Genomic DNA, 12,849 nt, shown 5'->3' on the forward strand with positions numbered 1-12,849 from the left:
ATAAATTATGTAAAGTATTGTAATGTTCACCTCGTGGTAACTTAAGTCTCCTATAAAACCTATGCTTTGTATGCTATCTATTATTTGGAACCATATGTTGACATTACAGTATATACTCAAAATATAGCTCAAGTTGTCTGTATCAGTCCATTTTGGTGGAAGAATGGAGAGAGGTCAGAACCTTGGTTTGGACTGGGAGAAAGCAGAAGCACAGATGGTGTCACCTGAACAAATTCAGTGGGTTAGAATATTAATTCTATGTTGATATTACAGAATTTAAGAATTATCTTCTGTTATGTTGATTCTAGGTCAAAAGCTTAAGAGAGATAAGCTAATATAATCCACTGAGTTATACTCGAACTTTACACTAATACGTATAAAAAAAATCCGGACAGCACACACACACACACCTCATGTAAAACATTGCTTTAAGTTTTAATGTTTATTTCCCCAAGACAGCCTAGCCTGCACTCTACTAGGATAAATTTTACAAGCTAGTTTTCTGCTGCTTCTAGTTTTAAACTTTAACCATGTTTTTGATGACAAGGAATGCTGCAAAAATACTCTAGTTCAACAAAGAGTTATGATCACAAAATAATTTTTATCCATTCTACAGTGTTTCAGAATTACCAGTTGATTTTTAAACACAAAGTAGATATAGATGCTAATGGTGGCTAATCTGGTATGTTTCTTATAGCAAACTGTTGTTCATGCAACACTTGTGCTCAAAGGGGAAGGCACAGGATTTCCTACAATGAGCCACCTTATAAAGAGTTCTTTTTGTACAAATTAATTTATGTCACATTTAATTTAGTGTGCATAACCTCAAAACTGAGGTATTATTCCAATTTATAAAAACCACTTGCATAACTTTTATGCAAGTTTTAAAAATACAAAGTTTTCTCCCTAAAGTGGCTCAAAATAGATTGTTCATGGCTGCCTACATCTAAGATAAAAAGATTCTAAAACAATTGAACAGATTAGGCATATTATTAAAGGTTCAAACCATTACTTGATTTGTACATCTATTCAAACCTCTTCATCGGTCTTTATTCAGCAGTACATATGCACCAAATTCCATTTTAGAAGTTTCCATATCATTTTCATAGAAAACAAAGTTTGAAAACAAATAACATTTAAACACAGCACGGTATTCTACCACAACTGAAACTCTTCTTCTTCTTCTTTACAGGACTCAACAAAATCTAAAAATGAACTATGCTGTAGATTTACCTCATGCAAAGATCTTTATGTTATCTCTGAAAATGAAAAGGATGGCTTTTTAAAGCACATTTTACTGTTTTATACTATTATGGCAACTTGTGTACTGCAACACATTCTATTTTGAGGGAAATTTATGATTTTTTTTCCATGCAAAAATCTACACAAATTAGTTTTGATGATATGGAAAGCTTTTCATAGCATCAAACATTCATCTGGTGCAAATGCACAGGGAAACCTTCCTGAAAAGTTTTCTGACTTGAGAAGCAACTAAAAAGCCATACTAGGTAAAGTAGATAAAAACTAAAAACAAACAAAAAAAAAGAAAAAAAAAACCTAAAAAAAAAAAAGAAAGAAAAAAAAGGAGAGGGATGGGAGAAGGGAAGGGGTAATAGAAAACACAGGCTGCAGAGTAAACCAATGTCTGCTGCTAAACCGGTCTTTGTTTTCGTGTCCAGTGTACATTAACACTTATGATCTCATTTTGATGATTTATTAGGTTATCAGCCCCCTGAAGGCGAATCAAGCTTGCATGCGTTCACATACAGCACCACAACCATACTCTCGTACACAGTCACTCCAGGACTAGGAGTCTGCTTCATGAGTGAAGAGCCCTAGATTTGAAAGATGAACCTGGCTCTCTATCACTGAGCCAGACATTCATTCAACATTGTCCATTCACACACTGCTTCATAGCAAGGCCTTGGCTCACTTATATGGGCATCTTATTCTCTTTTATGCTTACAAGGCTTGAAGATGACAGTACTGCATTTTACCCTCAATTGATATAGAGTAAGTCAATCAATGTTCCTTCTCAGGCACTGAAGATCTGTGACCTGTAGCCCTTTTTACTTTGAACAACCTAAATAAGCATTCATGTAAAGTTTTCGTTACATTTTGCCACTCATTCTCATTCGCACCCACTCGCCATCTTGACCTCATTTGGGCCTTTTCTGTGATTCCAAATGAAATCTTCACATTTTCTTTCCCGATTTAATGCAGCAGCAGATCCCATGAGCCAAGCTTGATGGATCAAACCTTTTTATATATATGTATATATATATATATCTCAGTGCTGCATTGTACCTAACTTCCACAACATCTTTCTAAAACTGGAACCCTTCTGTTGGTACGTTGGCAGATGAATTGAAACCAAATGTTCCACCTTGTATTGCTTCTGGAACAAGGCTAGGATCTTCATCAATCTAAGAGGGAGAAAAAAAGATGATTAGTTTTGAAGTATACATAAATAGCATTATAGTACTATCCCATTTCCCCCTAAAAATGTATGAGAGAGATGATAAGTGCCAACATTGTCCTACCATCCCTCTAGAAAGCTGAAATATTTTGTAAAGGATTCTTCTTAAGGACACCAAAATGAGAGGAAACAATATGGATATTTTCCAAAAGAATGAAACAGAAGTAATAAATTGGAGATGGTTCTCCATCTTAAACTGAGAGGATGCTCACTATAATTTTCTTTGTACCTGGGTAAATAAAGTTGATGACATTAATAATAGCTCTGTAATAATGGATAAATAATATCCTATACGCTTTATTTCTAAAGGTTCTTTTTTGAAATATCATGAAATTATGAGCCTACAGCGTAGTTCCTATAAATATGTGTATCATCTAAATTATTCTTTCACAATGTCAGAGAATAAGAGAATTGCATGTTGATATAGTAGAAATTATAAGGCCTTGTATACATGTAATTGCAAATTAGGACTTCCAAAAATCCAACTTTTAAGATGTGTGATAAAGGCCACTCTTAAAAAATATGCTTTTTCTAAATTTTATTTATCTGGCATTATATTCTATATAGGACTTGATTATCTAACGAACTTGATAATCTAGATAACTTGACCTTCTCTAAGACTCAACAATTTTCTAGTATAGTCATGTACTGTTTAACAACGGGGATATGTTCTGAGAAATGTGTTGTCAGGTGATTTCATCATTGCGTGTACACTTAAACAAACCTAGATGATATAACTCACTACTGTAATTGTATGTGCTTTGCTTTTATAAGACTGGCGGTGCTGTGGGTTTGTTTACACTAGCATCACCACAAACACTTGAGTAATGAATGCATTGTGGTGCAACGTTGTGATGGCTTTGTTGTCACTAGGCAATAGAAATTTTTCAGCTCCATCATTATGTTATAGGGCCAGGTTCATATATGCAGTCCATTGCTGACTGAAATGCCATTATGTGGCATGTAAATGGTATTGTCTTTGTCTGGTATTAATGTCTGAACTATACATGCTTAACAAAATGTGTAATGATATTCCATTTTTTTTTTTTTTTGAGAATGTGGAAAAGTTTGTGGTGTAAGACTTATTCTTTAAAGAGCTGAGAAAATCATTCAAGAAATTTACTGGTAGCTGTATTTAATGATTAAAATCTTCTGAGGAATAATTGCTTTAATTTTAAATTTACTTTTCCAAAGAGGCAATACTAAAAATAAGTTAATGCTTTAATTTCAACTACCATATACTGACAACCTGAAGATACTTTTGTACACCTGAAGATACTTTTGTATACCTTATGTTATACAGTAACTTATATTTCTTGATTTATTATTTGGATTTTATCTATCTTCATATTTGTTTCTGGTCACCAACTAAAAATAACAGTATATAGTCAAATATTAACTATTGTCATAAAGGATTTATTCTAGGATATACAAGTAACATTGTTTTATTTATAAACATGTTATGCTATTAAAAATATAAAATGTAAGAACTATAAAGACATCAAGTTGAAAATAAAGCTTGACCTGTCCTTGGTCAAAAAAAATACTTAACTTTTTTTGCCATTAGAGTTAGTGCTCCTCTGAATGCCCTGAGAGACTCTAAAGTATTAAAATAATTGTTTATGGAATAAGTGACAATACTGTCATATCTATTTTAATTCCATCCCCCCAAAGATATACATATATGTCCTAGCTTACTATATTATTTCATCCAGACTTATGTTTATACATAAAACCAAGAAAACTAGAAAGTTATTAAATACATCATCTGAAGAGAAGAACTGATCAATGATCTCATAGGCCAATTTGTAGATGTCTTCATTTTCATGATTTTGAAGTTGTTCAATTTTCTCCAGTCCTGCAAGAGATTTTATGAAGTGAAACAATGGTAGTATTTAAAAAGTAGTGTCAAAAAAGTTATAATCTTGGAACTACGTAATACAATTTTTGAATTGCAAATCTACAATTTTTGGGAATCTACTAAAAAGGTGAATCTTAAAATAAAAAGATTTATGCACAAAGATACAGCATATTTATCTTAAAAAATTTAACAACCTGAGTGGCTTAAATGCATATAAATGATTAAGTTAGCAATGAAACATGTATCTATTCAGCAGAATACTATATACAACCAATGTTTATAAGGAATAATAACATGTAAAATTGCTCTTTGTTAAAAGCAGATTGTTTCTTTCTAGTATCTGCCAAGTTTTTCTAGTCAGTATGTATGAAAAAAAATTTTAAATACTGGTGATTAATATATACAAATGTTAAGATATCTGTTAAGAATAATGTAAAATGATTAAGATCACAGTATTTCAGGGGAAAATGAAATTTTCCTGTAAGCATTGAGTTTATTAAATTTTAGGCAAAAACACCAGATACATATAAACTTAACCTGTTGATATGCAAATTAGATCTTGCTTTGCTTTTGTAGGACTAATAATTTTAAGGTCTCTAAAATAAAGTGAAATTGCCCTTTCATGAATGTTCCTCCTCTATTCCTTAAATGGCAGAAATTGTTTTGGGCTCATTTCTCACTCTATACACTGTACTTATTGGGTACTTATTGGGCCCTTCGATTAAAAAATTTAGCTGCTAATGTAGGCCGAGGACTGCACATCTACAGCTTCAGATGTATAAAATTTAAATGTCTATATGATAATTCTACCAGGATGTAAAATTCTACCAGGTACCTAAAACTAGAACTGTCCATAACACAATTTGCTATTTGCCTTTACTCATTTAAACTGTTTTTTCTTCTCTGTGCTTAGTTGGCGATAACAACAATTTGAAATCTGAGAGAAAACCTAAATTCCCCTTTCCCTCAATACTCTACAATCAAATCTCAAAAACTTCAGTCTATCCATTTCTTGAATCTTGTGCTTTCCCCTTCGTCTCTCTCATCAGTGCCTTCATTTACTGTATACTTTCTTAACTAGTTTCCTGCTTCCTGTCTCCTGTGAGTCCCATTCCTCTGATATTCATGCTCCATCTAAACATACTAATGGCTTACCAAGTAAAATCCTCCAGTGGCTTCTCATACCCTATGGCAGAATCCATTGGGAAGCTTATAAGATATAGATTTCTGGGCCTCATCTCTAGTGAGTTAGGCAACGTTCAAGATCTATATTTTAAATTTAATATGTAAAAATAAAAATTTCATAATTAAAATGTTCACGAGGTAAAAAAAGTAAACTATTTTTAATGATGCTTTTGAAAAATTTTTCTGGTACTCACTACCTAATTAGTTCTCTAACACTATTCTCCATCTTCTGTTCTTATCTTAGTTACACATTATTTTTTTGTTATTCCATGTCATTTTAATACGCTTAAAAATACTTATTTCTTACTCATTTTCAAGCCTCTGAACTCCTCCACTAAGTAAGTTGAAGATGTGGTTCTCCTATTCTTGTTACCTCTCCCTTCATTATTTCTCAACTTTTGTCAGAAATACCTTTACTTTTATGCTCAGCTGGGTTGATAACATTTACATTTTGTCCCACAGCCACATCTGAGGCTTCCACGTTATGTGTATTTGTTAATTCTAGAAAGCTAATAAGATGTGTTGTTTACATTCCAGGTGGCTCTGGTACATAGCCAGATTTGGGAACTACTGCCCTATAGAATAAAGTATTTGCTGTGCAACAGAGCTTATAAAACTGCAGGAGCCTGCTTATTGTCTATGTCTTAAGCCTCATCTTTTGGCAGTTTCTACACCAAACTTTGTGATTCAGCAACAATGAACTACTTATAATTTGCTGAATGCGATTTCTCACCTCAGACTTTGCTCATGGTGTTATTTCTGCCTGGAACACCTTTCATCCCTTTTTACTTTATTAATCCTTATTCATCTCTCAAAATCCAGCTCAGGTGTCACTTCCTGCTTCTTCCAGGATGGATTAGGTATTTCATTTTGTTGTACATTTCTATTAGGGTAATTAGCACATTAAATCAGTTCATATTTATCTCCATGACTAGACTACATGTCTTGAGGGCAAAAACTGTGTCTTGTTTACCACATCTTCCAAGTACCTTAGAGTACAGTGCCTATTCTATATGGCAGCAATTCAGTTACCTAAAGCATATGCAAGAAGCTGAGCAGAACTATACATATAGAACATTGTATTTACTTTATTCTGTTACTTGATTATCGAAGACAGAAAAATACAGAAATGCTATATTAGTCAGAAAATAGTTAAAAAAATATTAAAATGTGTAATAATACCTTATAATAAACTTACCTCCACATTCTTCTATAAGATTGGCTATGGTTTCTGCCTCATCTTCAGCCATTTTTAATATATTACTTAATCCATCGAGTACTACTTGTACAACTTGTGCATCTTTTACAGTCAGCAAATTGCAAAAAGGTGGAATAACATTTTGTTGGATTAGGTAGGCCACCTGACGAACAAAAACACTATGATATAATAAAGGCAAGTGAACGTTGTATATCATATTATTTCATTGGAAAAATTCTGACTTTAAAATTCTGAGCATGAAATATGACCTCATCTCTCACATGCTGAGTTAGACTATACTAACCCAACCCTCATTTCTTTTTCATGAAATTTATCTTGAACTTAGAAGAAAAAATAAAGTTGAAAATGAAGTAATAACTCAACTTTATAGGAAACATTTCTTTGCCACAAGGAGTACTACTTTGAAAGTAGTATTTTCAAAGACCCTTTCCCCTTTAATATTAAGAAATTAAAAAATTAGTTAAGAGCCTGGATGACATTTTAAAAAACTAATTGTTCAATGTGAGTATATCCATTAGCTCTTTAGTAGCCTCATATTCCTGGCCACCTTCAATTCATTATTCTATTGGTCTGTAATATTTTCATATTTTTCTATCATTTTTCTATTTTGTTATTATTTCCATGTATTATATTTATAGTCTGCTTGTATTTGTAATTAAGTGGATTCACTGCTCACCACCAGTCAACAGGTTATTTGCGACAATTATCAGTTTATTGTTTATCAGTTCCAAATTTACCTTTTTAAACTACCTGCGAAACATATCTGGGACCTTTAAAACTCATTTTCTTTTGCCAGTTAACACAATGTCACTTGCCCAACTCAGAGTGAATGTCTCTTTAAATTTTATGCCCTAGGGACCTCACATTCCTCACTTTAGCTCCTACTCCAAGTCTTTTTGTTGAGTTTAGTTTCTACACAGGGCCTGGTAAATTCTGTTGTTCATTTGTTAGGGGAATCTGTGAGCCAGTTTCATTCTGCTCAATTCACCTAAAAAGTCTTATTTTTTTTTCTTACTACTGTTAAAGGGGGAGTGGGGGAAACAACAACCCTGACTACAAGTGCTTTGATATTACAATGGATTAGAAAATTCCTGTAGGCAGAGTTGAAAAGAGAACACTTATATTTTATCTATGCAATATAACTCAAAGAAGTCAAGGTGACACTTTCATCTGAAAAAAAATTACAGAATGTCTGTTACCTTGCTATTGTTTTAAATTATGATTTACTAAAACCTAAACTTTAAATCACCTATACTGTTATTTTACCAGTTTTGAGAAATAAATAAAAGCTGAACTTACTTGATCTTTCCTTCCACTAATTGTTAAGTTACTTATGGCCCAAGCAGCTTCTTTCTGAGTGCCAAAATCTCCCTGTAAAAGCAAAGCAAAGGAAACAAACTGCAACATTAGATAAATGGGAAAAATGTTTTCTGAAATTTTTCAACTGCTTTTCCCCTCAGGTTTACTTCTAGCCTTTCTCTATGCAGCACACATAATTTTTATTTATTATGATAAATCTTTGGACCCAATTTATCCTCAACAAAAGGAAACTTGTTTTTGTAAAGTCTGCTAGCACCAAATTGAATGATATGTATTAATGTTAAATAATAGCAGATTAATTGAAGTCAGGGATAAAATAAAATTAGTAAAAAACAATATGAGAAAATGTACAATTTCACTTTAATCAAAGAAATATCAAGTGAAAATATTCTTTTAAACATATAAGCTTTAAAAATGATAATGCCCTAAATTAATAAGACTTTGATAAAACATTATCTCATATATTGCCTTTCAAGTACAAATTGAAAAATATATTTAAACATCATTTAAAAAGTCATTTGTATGATTTAGTAATCTCACCTTTGAGAACTTACCAATAATTTAAAACAAAGTAATATTATGTTTCTATCATATAATGTCTTAGTAGCACTTAATAGTTAAAAAGTAAAAGCAACTAAAATTCTCACCAACAGGGGAATAATTGACTAATTACGATAAATCTACTGAATGAAATAATAACCAGTTATTAAATATTAAGAAGGCTAGCAACATGGAAAAATGCTTATGATATACTGAGAAAAAAAGTATGTAAATAGAAATGAAAATTAAAACTGCAGGTGAGGTATCTACTCATCGAACCCAACTATCTGTGTCAGTAAGGCTGGTAAGAGTACAAAATGGCATAGCCCTTTTTTAAAAATTGAAATTACTGAGGCAACACTGTTTAATAATATCAAATAGGCTTCAAGTATACAATTCGATAATATGTCATATGTATGTTGTGTTGTGTGTTCACCACCTAAAGTTAAATTTCTTTCTGCCACCAAATATTTGACTCCTTTTACCCCTATCTACCTCCCCCTACCCCCTGGCATACTCCTTATAGAGGGGGGTGGGCATTATATAGCAAAATTTACATATATGACTATCTGTAGATCTAGTAATCCCAAATATAGCCTGGCAAAAAATATGGAAAAAAACTTACAAACTATTCTTTAAAGTACTACTTAACAGCAAAACACTAGAAACATCTTAAATATCACAAAATAATAAATTGGTTGAATACATTATAGCACATCCATATAGTGGAGCACTATGCAGCTGTAACAAGAGTAAGAAAAAAAAAAAAAAGAAATAAGGGATCTCTCTATGTAGTGTCATGGGAGTGATCAGATATATTTTTTAAAAAATATTTTTAAAAAAGCAATGCAAGAAGAATATATGGAAGTCTACCTTTTATGTAAGGAAGGGTGGAACTAGGTATGTACATAGGCATTTGTTTATACTTAAAGAACAATGGAAGAATAAACCAAAAACTAATAAAAATGATCATCTGTAAAGAAATGGAGACAACAGTGAGAAATAGACAGAAATATAAGTGAGACCTCTGTGTACATACCTAGAATAAGGTACATGTTTCTTACTTAGAAATCATATAAATGCTTTATATAACCAGAAACTAAATTAAAAAAAAAAAAAGCTAAAGTTATTTTCTCAAATAAAAAACAAATAAAAGTGTATCAAGTTGGTGGTTTAACCATTCATACAGGAATTATTTCAAGTGTCACATTATTTTTAAGTACATCACTGATGGACTATATGCCAAAGACAAAAACCCTCAAAGAAATCTCAGAAATGACAGAGTCATGTTACTGGCAATGTGGACTTGTTATTTTAATAGAAGATTGCACCATAAAAGAGATGAAAATATGAAATCAAAGAAGTGAAAATACTTTCATTCATGATTTATTTCTTACAAATTCTCATGTTCACATTACAATATATTTTTCACTTTCCAAAAAAAAAAACCCCCAAAAAACAAACAAAAAAAACACCTCACCTATTTTTTCTCTCAGGCCTAGAAACAATGACAACTTTGATCATCCTTAGTACCTGAACTATGATCCTTAAATATCATTTGCTACAAGAAGGAACACTTGAGAGAAACAGTTCATTCAAGGTCGAGGTCAGAAAGTGTAAAAGATAAGCCTGGGAATCAAGTCATATCCAAAAGACAGGAAGCTCTCAAAAACTACTTGGGTAACATAACATAACATAACACAACACACACAAACACACACACACACACACACACACACACAAATTTAAGAGGTACCCATTGGTCAAGGAACAACCAGAGTGTCAGAAAGAACCATAATGAACTAAAACTTAAAAAAGAAATTTAAAAATCCATAATTTCCTAATGACGCTAAAAACTACCCTAGTCTCCTTTTGAGATTGTGATAATGAGCAAGAATTAAGTGTTAATCTTCCCTTTCCTATATGAAATATGCTTCTGTATAAACCAATAGTGGAAAGAAAAAGCTCCTGATTGAAGAATAATGGCTAATCCATAAAGAATGACAGAAAGTTGCCATTTTGTAGTTCTTGGTAAAATAAGGGATCCAGGCAATGATCATCACTGAATGCCCCAAAACCATTAGAAAGACTGATGGGTAACTTTATAATAAGCAGCTGTAGTAGGTTGAGAACACCTGAGCTCACTCATCAATTTTAATGTCACCAGATATAGAATAGATATTATGTGTCTCCTGATGTGAATCATTAGGAAACGCAGAGTAGTGCTTAAACATTCTTGCCTAAAATACTAAGCCTGATCTACCAGGTTATAGGAAAGTAGCTTCTATTACCAATGTATACTAAACAAGGAGGAAAATAAGATAGATATTGTCTCTTTAATTACAGATCAGTATTCAGAAAAAACCCTCATGCTGTGATTGTGACATTTTAAATTGTCTCTTTCTCAAATATTAATGTATACATGAGATATGATACATGTAGCATATGAATAAACAGCATACCTGCTGTTTGATCTTGGGCAATTTATTTGTCTATATCAGTTTCTTCATCTGTAAAATGGGGATAATTTTTAACTCACAGTATTAAATAATATATTTAAAATGCTTAGATTGATATGCAAGCATGTATAATTCGTAGTATAATATGAATATTTAATAAATCCCAGGATAACAGTAATTTTGATAAAAGAAAGATACAGAGGAAGGGTTGGGGTTGCTGAAATGTTTCTTATAGATAAAAACTGCTGAGTTTAAAAAGTTTTAATATTAATACCACTTTGCTGTAATATTTATGCAACTATATAGATTCTAATTAAATAAATGGAAGAGAATACAGCTACATAATTTGTTAAATTTAAACCCCTGTACTCTTACTCAGACACATACAAGATGATTTTCTTACCTTATCCAAAAGGTGTATTATCATTGGGACAAGATTGGCATCGATTACTGCCTGAACCTGCTGCTGATTTCCTGCGGTGATGTTAGAGAGGAACCATACTGCTTCCTGTAGAACAAGATTCCTTCAATATTTCTCATTAAAAAACAAAATCTGCATCTGAACTGAAAAAAAACTCACGTTCACTACAATGTCCAAATGATTTTATTATGGAATGAGTTCCATAATAAAAATTTTAGTAATCTCAACTCCTCTGTGCCTTTTTCATATTTTCTTTGGACAAACTGCTAACGGCCCTAATCCGAGTTATAGAGAACTAACCCTTCTAGAAAATTCTTGAAAGCAATTTCTCAAACACAAAGACTCAAAAGGTTGGCTGAATAAATAAATACTAAAGAGTCGATGAGCTGGAATACAAATTCTAAAACTATTGTAGGCAAGATTCGGCATCCCTGCATCTCTTCATATAATGTGTTTTATTTTCTATTATATTCTGATCAAGAGTCCTAACCAAAGAAGATAAATCTCAATTACCCATGATAACTGAGATACGAAAAATGAAATAGTGTATTGTTTAAATATACTTATTTGTAATTGTCATTCACTGCACCACTTCTCTCAAGAGCTAAAGCAGAATCAGATGTTGGATTGCTTTGCTGGTCTACCTTAATGATCTTTTAATGCTACCCTTTTCACCACAATGGTGCTATTTTTGCCAAGATGTTTACAAGTCTTTCACAAGTTTCATAGATAATAAATAAATACGTACTGAAACCAGTTAGCATGAAATAAAGCAAAATATCTACTTAACATCCTATGTAGGACATTACTATAATTTATCAAACTTAATAAATTTATCAATTTACTAAAGGGAAACACTTTCTCCATTTTAAGAAACTAGTAAAGCAAGTTTTACTCCAAAAACTTAGTATTAGCTAGTGTGCAGTAGGCTCTTTTGGATCAGATCACAGGACCACATTTAATGAACCTGTTAGAGATTTTAGGGTGCCAGGCTACTTCGGTGAGCTGTTCTTGGGTAATAATCATCGGCAATGTTGTAATCAACAACCCATGTGTTTCTACAACAGCCTCAGATGCACTCCAATATCAGCATCACCAGTCAGTGCCCCCTTTTCATAGCCTCCACAAACAGGCACATGCACGCACACACACACACACACACTCTATTAAGAATCTATAAAATCTTAGAACTAGATTACTTAACTTACATCTTAAAAATATCCAATCATACATTTGACACCCAATTATCTCTATTTCATCATTTCCATGAGAGCCAAATGTGTGCTGTTTACAATTGATTTATGAAAAATCATATACTAAGACATGTTACAAAGAGTAAACTATTTTATCTTCTCATGATGTCTA

General features: G+C 32.2%; 1 protein-coding gene and 1 non-coding gene across 2 annotated transcripts in view; both read right to left on the reverse strand.

Moving 5' to 3' along the window:
• Positions 1–416: 416 nt before the first annotated feature.
• The window catches only part of KPNA4 (karyopherin subunit alpha 4), a 52,747-nt gene continuing 40,314 nt past the window's right edge, over positions 417–12,849 (reverse strand). The window contains exons 13-17 of the mRNA XM_016149119.2: positions 11,467–11,571; positions 8,044–8,115; positions 6,724–6,886; positions 4,243–4,337; positions 417–2,426 (exon numbers count right to left, since the gene is read on the reverse strand). Of these exons, the coding sequence (XP_016004605.1) occupies positions 2,328–2,426; positions 4,243–4,337; positions 6,724–6,886; positions 8,044–8,115; positions 11,467–11,571 (534 nt within the window). The 3' untranslated portion in view covers positions 417–2,327. The remainder of the gene's footprint in view (positions 2,427–4,242; positions 4,338–6,723; positions 6,887–8,043; positions 8,116–11,466; positions 11,572–12,849) is intronic.
• Positions 12,419–12,751, reverse strand: LOC118602372. Its single transcript, XR_004950709.1, has one exon.

This window comes from Rousettus aegyptiacus, unplaced genomic scaffold (assembly GCF_014176215.1).
Source record: "Rousettus aegyptiacus isolate mRouAeg1 unplaced genomic scaffold, mRouAeg1.p scaffold_m13_p_4, whole genome shotgun sequence".
Taxonomy (NCBI): domain Eukaryota; kingdom Metazoa; phylum Chordata; class Mammalia; order Chiroptera; family Pteropodidae; genus Rousettus; species Rousettus aegyptiacus.